Source organism: Galeopterus variegatus, unplaced genomic scaffold (assembly GCF_000696425.1).
Source record: "Galeopterus variegatus unplaced genomic scaffold, G_variegatus-3.0.2 Scaffold5845, whole genome shotgun sequence".
Taxonomy (NCBI): domain Eukaryota; kingdom Metazoa; phylum Chordata; class Mammalia; order Dermoptera; family Cynocephalidae; genus Galeopterus; species Galeopterus variegatus.
Genome location: NW_007731956.1, coordinates 111,238 through 120,964, shown reverse-complemented (window position 1 = coordinate 120,964; position 9,727 = coordinate 111,238). Strand labels below are relative to the sequence as shown.

At 42.5% G+C, this 9,727-nt stretch overlaps 1 protein-coding gene across 1 annotated transcript in view; it reads right to left on the bottom strand.

The window, feature by feature from the left end:
• PRKDC (protein kinase, DNA-activated, catalytic polypeptide) overlaps nucleotides 1-9,727 on the bottom strand; it is a gene marked incomplete at its 3' end in the record, with an annotated part of 134,792 nt that overhangs the window by 19,982 nt on the left and 105,083 nt on the right. Inside the window, 3 exon segments of the mRNA XM_008590104.1 lie at nucleotides 294-487; nucleotides 1,872-2,046; nucleotides 8,976-9,165. Coding sequence (XP_008588326.1) covers nucleotides 294-487; nucleotides 1,872-2,046; nucleotides 8,976-9,165 — 559 coding nt within the window.

Below are 9,727 nucleotides of genomic sequence, written 5' to 3'. Positions count from 1 at the left end.
CTAAATGGCAATTGGTGGTGACATTTCATTAACAAAATTCACGGAAGAACTGTCCACATCAATTCAACAAAAATTTCTTTTTTAATACTAAAAAATTTGTATCATTCAAATAAACAGGAAATACATAGAGTATGTCAATTTTCCACACAAGAAATCTGGCTGTGCATAATGTCAAACATATCTTAGAAACACAAAGCTACACCCGCATCATCCCTCTCCTACAGCTTGACGGCTGTACACTGAAGACACACAGCACACAGTCATGACACATCCATTCTGCCCGTGCTCATCACCTTCTCTGTGCTTTCTGAACTGGACCCAGAAAGCTCCAAGATTCTTCTAGCCTTGCTTTCCTCGACTTCAGCAAGGCAGGTTGGCTCGCTGCTGACAGCGTCAGCTAGGATCCTGTAAGTTGTACCCAAGAGAATATTTTGATCACGGAAAGCCAGAACATTTTCACTTAAGTAGCTCGATGTCTTGTTCTCATCTGTTGGATTAAAAAACAAAAAACAAAAAACAAGATTTTTTTCCTGAAGTTAGAAAGAAGAAATTCATAGCAAATCATAGTTGTTTCTATTAAAAAATAAATTAAAATAAATCTTGAAAATACAGTGAACTGACTTCAAATACTGGTAGGGAATTTCTTGACTCACTTATTAATGAAAAATATTTTTTGTTAGAAGTAACCGAATCAAAGTCCACAGAGGCTAAGCAATTAAAACTATGAATTAACTTTTTATTTAAGCATCATCATTCTGCACTTTGTCAGAGCACCTAGTTTTGGCTTTTGCAAAGAATTAAAAATGGCTCTTATTAATGTGTTTGGGCATATACATTACTAACCTAGAGTAGATTTTTAAACTGATACTGTGGCTTATAGCTGATAATGCAACAGATACTGCTGCAGTCAAAGTTCTAGTTCTGTTTCTGGCCACGTGGTGCTGGGCAAGGAGCTTTACTAGCCTTGGTGAGGCCTGCAGCGTCCGGGGTATGATAATGGTGTGGGAAACCAGCAAGCCTGCTCAACCACACCCTGCTCGCCCATAGCCTGACGATCCTCTGACAGGGTTGTCTTGCTCACCCCGCAAGGCTGTTACAAACTACAACCATACTCTAGCTGTGCAGCTATTATTATGATGGGTACTAAAATTGCCTTAATATCAGCAAACTCCTCCTCTTACCCCCTCCCCCCCAAAAAGCCCAATGAAATTTTTTAAGCAATCGTAAGGATGATTTTCTGATCGTGGGATCACTACAGAAAGACTGCTTCTCCTTTTGGCACAGGGCATTACTGAGGCTGGCACTTGCATGGTGCAGTGTCTTGCAGCGGAGTCCAGTGTGGGGATGCAGCTGAGACACATTAAGAACAGGACTGCCTCAGGCCCTCGGGCCCTGGAACCAGAGCAGGGCACCAGATCCTAAGCCCCACCCAAGATGACTTTCCTCCCCTCAGTCTTAGAGGCCACGTTATTGTGAAAAGAGGAAAAAGGTGCTTCATGTCTGTTTTTACATCTTATATGTAAACTTAGTTTTCAAAATAATTAAAATATTAGACTCATGATCTAGTTAAGTATTAAACAGAAAAAATTGTAATTTCCATTTTATTTTATAGTTAAAGAATTAAAGCTCCAAATGTCATACACAATAGCATTATTAGAAGACTAAGTACCCTGGCTCCAAATCTTTTGCTCTGTTCCCAAGGAAATCACATCATTCTCTCTGGCACACTTTGCTATATTTACTAAAATTACTACAAAGATTTAACCCCCAAATGTCAGATGAAGCAGCACAAGGAATAGTTTTAGAAGACACACAAGACATAGTATAAAACAGCATTCTAAAGTTTATGTGGGTGAGAGCAGCCTAATTACCCAACAAAGAGACTGTTTTCAACACAGTCAGAAGCCGCTCAGGTTGGCACTGGGTGCGGCTGCGGCAGTGGCTCAGCCGACAGTAGCTCTGCGCCCATGTCACCAGCCAGTCATCTCTTGTTTTTGACTCTTTATGGAGTTCCTTCAACAGTTTCATGGCAAGAGAGCAATTGTTCTATAGTAATAGGAGAAAAAGAAATTTCTATATTAACAGAAAAATAAATTCTCTTAGCTTCAATTATGTGGATGTCTTTATCATTGGGATATAATTCCCATCTAGAGAGTACAATTCAATATTTTTAGTGTATTTACAAAGTTAGGCAACCACTACCACTATCTAATTCCAGAACATTTTCATCACCCCAAAAAGAAACCCTTTACCCATCAGCAATTACTACCCACCATTCTTCCTAGCCATTAGCAAGCACTAATCCAATTTCTCTCTATAATTTGCCTATTGGGGGCATTTCATAATAATGGTATCAAAAAATGTGGTGATTTTGTATCTGGCTTCTTTCACTTAGCATGTTTTCAAGGTTTGTGCATGTTGTAGCACGTGTCAGTACTTCATTCCTCATTATGGCTGAATAATGTTCATTGCTCAAATACACCACAATTTACTTACCCATTCATTTACTGATGGACATTTGGGTTATTTCCACCTTTCCAGCTATTCTGAGTAGTGCTATTGTGAACATTTATGTACAATTTCTGTGTGGACATATGCTTTCATTTCTATTGGGTCTATACCTAGGAGCGGAACTGCTGGAACATACGCTAACCCCATGTTTAACTGTTTGAGGAACTGCCAGATTGTTTTCCACAGCAGCTGCACCACTTTTTATTTCCAGCAACAGTATATGAGGGTTCCAATTTCTCCACAACCTCGCTAATACCTGTTATCATCTGTCGTTTTGACTCTAGCCGTCCTAGTGGGTGTGAAGTGGTACTCACTATGCTGGTGTGCATTTCCCTGATGACTAGTGGTGTTGAGCGTCTTTTCCTGTGCTTTCTGCACATCTTCTTTGGAGAAATGCCTATTCCAATCCTTTGCCCATTTTTTAATTGGGCTGTCTGACTTTCCATTGTTCACTTGTAAAGCATATATTTTGGATACTAGACCCTTATCAGTTATATGATCCGCAAATATTTTCTCCCATTTTGTGGGTTCTTTTCACTTTTTTTGAGCGTGTCATTTGAGGCACATAAGTTTTTAATTTTGATGAAGAATAATTTATCCATTTTTTAATTTAGTTGTTCTGTGGCTGTTTTTTAAAGCTACATCTCTACACTTCTAATTCTCTCCCAAGCTTCAAAAGACATTTTCATCAGAACTGGGTCTTCCTAATTAATGCCCTTTCAACTATTCAGGCTAAAAATCCAAGTCACCCCAGCTGCTAGCACCTCAGGGCTTCTTGTATCTCATCACAGAGCTCTTCTCACATTCTGTTCATTTCATCTCCCACCTCCCTAATTCGGGGCTTCCAGTCTCTCTCTGCCTTGGCTTTTCCCCTAGGCACACATCTTTCACATAGCTTCTGACTCAACTAGCTCACCTGGAGAGCCTTCAATGACCCTTGATCCCAGAAGGACACGGCCTCCAACCCTCTGTGCTCAAGGGGGCATGATCCACCAGAGACCCACCATCAGGAAGCCCCACACGCCTCTGCTGAGAGCAGACACTGCTATTCCCAGTTTCATCTTCATGTTTTCGTGTGGATATTTATTAACACCTGGAATACCTTCCTCTCCTCTTAAAGTCCAAATCCTTCCATTCCCATAAAGCCTCCCACCTTGGTGGATTCTCTTCTTCCCTGTACACTCCTGGCTTTGCTCATGTCTTTTCTTCACTATGTGGGCAGCCCCCACTCTCTCACTAGACAGCAATCACAAGGGAAGGGACAGTATCTTACCCCTTGTCGGCTTACCCCTTGTCATGCCGGGTACGGGTTCTTAACCACACCATGTTCTCATCATGACCCGGAACTCCCTCACCATCACGTTCTCAAACTCAAGTCATCCTCTTCTGACCATACACCTGTGTCACGCTCACTGGCAAAACCACACTCTGGCCTAATGTGAGTGTGAGCCTCTCCTACTGCTCCACTTAGACCCGCTGAACAACGAGTCACTGGAGATGACTCCAGGCGGAGTCTCAGGGCTGTGTCTCAGGACTGACTGATGGCTGCTTCCTGCTGCACTAGTCAGACTTCTTCCCCTTACTGCACAGTTGTGACTGCAAAATGTCCTCACTTTCCACAATTCTCCTTCCTAGCACCCCCACTCACTCTCAGCAGATGACTCTGTGTCCCACTCCTCAGGGAAAACAGATGAGCTCTTCACGATATACCACCACCCTTCCCCACCTCTGAACCCATTCTCCCTCCTTCCCTCCAGGCAAGGTGCAGAGGACGACCCTGGGTCTGAGCCCCACAAGGAATCTTACCTAAGCAACCACTCTTCACCTTATGCAGCCAGGTCTCCTCATCCATTAGTTCCTCCCATTAGTACTTAAACATCCCAGTCTCATCTACCCTGAAGAAAGAGCTCCTCCTTGGCCCCACATGTTCCCCTTGTCCTGGTTGCGCCCTTGCTCCAGGGAAGTGGTTCTCACCAAAGCCAATACCAAGCTCCTTCTCCTACATGCAAGGACACTTTCCAATCTTTTTGCACCTTCCCCCTCTTTGGCAGTTGTCCTCATGGGCTCACAGCCCCTCAGTCCTCTTCTGATCTCGTCATTCAGTGCCAGTTTCTTGGTGATGTCTCTGTCTTTGCTCGTCCCATAACTGCTGGTCTCTTGCAGGGCCTGGTCCTGGCCACCTTATCCACTCCTACCATTTCAACGACTAGCACATGCTGATCACATTCAGACCATCACTAGCCTAATTCTCTTGCTCTAGAGCTTCAGATCATTATGTACAAATTATCTAATGGAATCACAACTTGTCTTAAAGACCTCACAAATTCAGTATGTCCTGAACTGAACGTATCATCTTCCCCACAAACTGCTCTTTATCCTGCATTCCTGTTCACCCAGCTAATAGGGTCAGAAACCTGGATGCCAACCTCTCCCCAGAAACAGAACCAGTCCTCACGTTCCACGTGAGCCTCATTGCTCTCCTTGAATCTGTCCACTTCTCTCCGTTCCCTGATCTCCAACCTGGACTCGACCCTGGCACCTCTCAAGGGCCAGTGAGAAGCCTGCCCAGCCTCTACCGCTTCCCTGCTCTGCATTACGACCACTGCTGTGTCCAAGCTGCACCTCAGGCCGCCTTGTTCATCACAATGTATCCCATTATGATTGCTGGCCTACTTGTCTATGCTTTGTTCAGTGCAGCACCCCCAGCACCTAGTGAAGTGCTTGGCAGTGAAACATGACAAAACTCACACTTCAATCCACTACTGTTGAAGAGTTTTGAAGAGTATGGGCAGGTAAACTGAAATACAAAACAGGTTTCCATAATTTTTAGATGTGAATTATTCTTTTTCTCTCCAGCCCCAATATTACTAGTACTGACAGCTAACTCTACTGAGCCCATATTTATATGCAAATATACTGTTGAGAGAGTGCCAAGGAGAGGAGAGGGTGCTGAGGAGAGAGGCCAGCCCTGGCTGATAGCATCACAGATGCACCTGAAGCTAGCCCTTCTGGACTTTTCATTATGGGAACTGACAAATCTCCTTTATTGTCTTAGGCTGTTCTGGGTTGGGTTTTCTGTTACTTGCAATATAAAAATTTCTAACTTAGGGCCGGCCCGGTGGCGCACTGCTATAGTGCGCCGCTTGGGAAGCGCGGCGGCGCTCCCGCCGAGGGTTCGGATCCCGTGGCCGGTCCCAGCCCGGTACGGGTGCGACACTGAGGGTTGCGATCCATTGCCGGTCACAAAAAAAGACAAAAAAAATTAAAAAAAAAAAAAAATTTCTAACTTATATGATACCCATCCCAAAGAAAAATCTATAAATGAGCATTTAAACCTACAAAACAAATATTAATTATTTGTACTACAATAACAACAAGGTCACGGGTTCAGATCCCTGTACCAGGAGTTGCAAAGAAATAAACAAACGTTCTCTGCTTTGCAACAGCAATCAATACAGGGGCATTAAAATAGTGAGTTTTCTTAGTGTATTCAAATAAGATTTAAAACATTTAAATAGTTTATATGCAACTTTTAAGCAAAGTATACTTAATATCAGGAAACGGTCTTATTAAATGACAGATTTCCACAAACAAACTCAACCTAAAAATAATTTGTAACTAACTGGCAAGGATTCATTTTGTTAAATGAGATCAAACCTGACATTAAGTTTATTTCTTTTTCAAATAACAGACAGTAATAATTTTGAAATGATTAACAGGTATATTATCAACTTTCTGGGTAATTTTAAATGTTTCCTCAGTCTACTTTCTTATGAAGAGAATAAAAATGCTAACTACTTAATTATCTTTAAGCTTCAGATTTTAAAGAAAAGCTAAGCAAAGTNATTTATTAACACCTGGAATACCTTCCTCTCCTCTTAAAGTCCAAATCCTTCCATTCCCATAAAGCCTCCCACCTTGGTGGATTCTCTTCTTCCCTGTACACTCCTGGCTTTGCTCATGTCTTTTCTTCACTATGTGGGCAGCCCCCACTCTCTCACTAGACAGCAATCACAAGGGAAGGGACAGTGGCTTACCCCTTGTCATGCCGGGTACGGGTTCTTAACCACACCATGTTCTCATCATGACCCGGAACTCCCTCACCATCACGTTCTCAAACTCAAGTCATCCTCTTCTGACCATACACCTGTGTCACGCTCACTGGCAAAACCACACTCTGGCCTAATGTGAGTGTGAGCCTCTCCTACTGCTCCACTTAGACCCGCTGAACAACGAGTCACTGGAGATGACTCCAGGCGGAGTCTCAGGGCTGTGTCTCAGGACTGACTGATGGCTGCTTCCTGCTGCACTAGTCAGACTTCTTCCCCTTACTGCACAGTTGTGACTGCAAAATGTCCTCACTTTCCACAATTCTCCTTCCTAGCACCCCCACTCACTCTCAGCAGATGACTCTGTGTCCCACTCCTCAGGCAAAACAGATGAGCTCTTCACGATATACCGCCACCCTTCCCCACCTCTGAACCCATTCTCCCTCCTTCCCTCCAGGCAAGGTGCAGAGGACGACCCTGGGTCTGAGCCCCACAAGGAATCTTACCTAAGCAACCACTCTTCACCTTATGCAGCCAGGTCTCCTCATCCATTAGTTCCTCCCATTAGTACTTAAACATCCCAGTCTCATCTACCCTGAAGAAAGAGCTCCTCCTTGGCCCCACATGTTCCCCTTGTCCTGGTTGCGCCCTTGCTCCAGGGAAGTGGTTCTCACCAAAGCCAATACCAAGCTCCTTCTCCTACATGCAAGGACACTTTCCAATCTTTTTGCACCTTCCCCCTCTTTGGCAGTTGTCCTCATGGGCTCACAGCCCCTCAGTCCTCTTCTGATCTCGTCATTCAGTGCCAGTTTCTTGGTGATGTCTCTGTCTTTGCTCGTCCCATAACTGCTGGTCTCTTGCAGGGCCTGGTCCTGGCCACCTTATCCACTCCTACCATTTCAACGACTAGCACATGCTGATCACATTCAGACCATCACTAGCCTAATTCTCTTGCTCTAGAGCTTCAGATCATTATGTACAAATTATCTAATGGAATCACAACTTGTCTTAAAGACCTCACAAATTCAGTATGTCCTGAACTGAACGTATCATCTTCCCCACAAACTGCTCTTTATCCTGCATTCCTGTTCACCCAGCTAATCGGGTCAGAAATCTGGATGCCAACCTCTCCCCAGAAACAGAACCAGTCCCCATGTTCCACCTGAGCCTCCTTGCTCTCCTTGAATCTGTCCACTTCTCTCCGTTCCCTGATCTCCAACCTGGACTCGACCCTGGCACCTCTCAAGGGCCAGTGAGAAGCCTGCCCAGCCTCTACCGCTTCCCTGCTCTGCATTACGACCACTGCTGTGTCCAAGCTGCGCCTCAGGCCGCCTTGTTCATCACAATGTATCCCATTATGATTGCTGGCCTACTTGTCTATGCTTTGTTCAGTGCAGCACCCCCAGCACCTAGTGAAGTGCTTGGCAGTGAAACATGACAAAACTCACACTTCAATCCACTACTGTTGAAGAGTTTTGAAGAGTATGGGCAGGTAAACTGAAATACAAAACAGGTTTCCATAATTTTTAGATGTGAATTATTCTTTTTCTCTCCAGCCCCAATATTACTAGTACTGACAGCTAACTCTACTGAGCCCATATTTATATGCAAATATACTGTTGAGAGAGTGCCAAGGAGAGGAGAGGGCGCTGAGGAGAGAGGCCAGCCCTGGCTGATAGCATCACAGATGCACCTGAAGCTAGCCCTTCTGGACTTTTCATTATGGGAACTGACAAATCTCCTTTATTGTCTTAGGCTGTCCTGGGTTGGGTTTTCTGTTACTTGCAATATAAAAATTTCTAACTTATATGATATCCATCCCAAAGAAAAATCTATAAATGAGCATTTAAACCTATAAGACAAATATTAATTATTTGTACTACAATAACAACAAGGTCACGGGTTCAGATCCCTGTACCAGGAGTTGCAAAGAAATAAACATTCTCTGCTTTGCAACAGCAATCAATACAGGGGCATTAAAATAGTGAGTTTTCTTAGTGTATTCAAATAAGATTTAAAACATTTAAATAGTTTATATGCAACTTTTAAGCAAAGTATACTTAATATCAGGAAACGGTCTTATTAAATGACAGATTTCCACAAACAAACTCAACCTAAAAATAATTTGTAACTAACTGGCAAGGATTCATTTTGTTAAATGAGATCAAACCTGACATTAAGTTTATTTCTTTTTCAAATAACAGACAGTAATAATTTTGAAATGATTAACAGGTATATTATCAACTTTCTGGGTAATTTTAAATGTTTCCTCAGTCTACTTTCTTATGAAGAGAATAAAAATGCTAACTACTTAATTATCTTTAAGCTTCAGATTTTAAAGAAAAGCTAAGCAAAGTAAAAAGCTAATTCAGGAAAACTGTGATACGACTGATGAACAGAGACATGAGCACCTACCTGCTTCCTCGCACTTTCTACCATCTTCATTTTCATGGAAAACTTGCAGCTCTTGATCAGGGAACTAACTCCTTCTTCCCACTCATGCGTCTCCATCCTCTCACCAGAATCCCCGCCTCCATCCACATTCATACTACGGTCATCTGGAAGAGGAGTAAACTTCTCCTCTATTTTGCTGAGAAAGAAACATCTACACACAACAAAGAGAAATGAGACAATGTCAGAGACTCATGAAAAAACTCTTTGATGTATAGAAAGCACTCACAGACAGAAATTCTACAGTTATTCAATTTTTGCTCACATTTAGACCATAAATGTATGCTCTAGGAACTGGATTTACTCTCTATTTTAATAAGCCAACTCTTTAAAGATCACCAAGGATATTTTAACAGAATTTTCCAGATATCACTTGCACAAAATAAAGCACTTGAACTCATAATTTCCTCTCTTGAGAAATAAGTAACATACCCTGTGATGGGTCAAAGCCATTTTTCTCCTTATATCTCCCAATCTGAAATTCTATACCCCAATGTGAGAAATGTAAGGCAGCAAATAGGTTATAAATAATCACTGAGAATTTTAACAGATAAGGCTCAGTTGTTCTAAAACTATTTTCATTTGTATCATAATTTACATATATGGCTTTGGTCAAGTGACTTTAATTTCATTAATATCCATAACACAAAGAGACAACATATAAAGTTTATCCCTTATCAATAATCAAATAACTTTCTGTTGTTCTTCCAGGGACT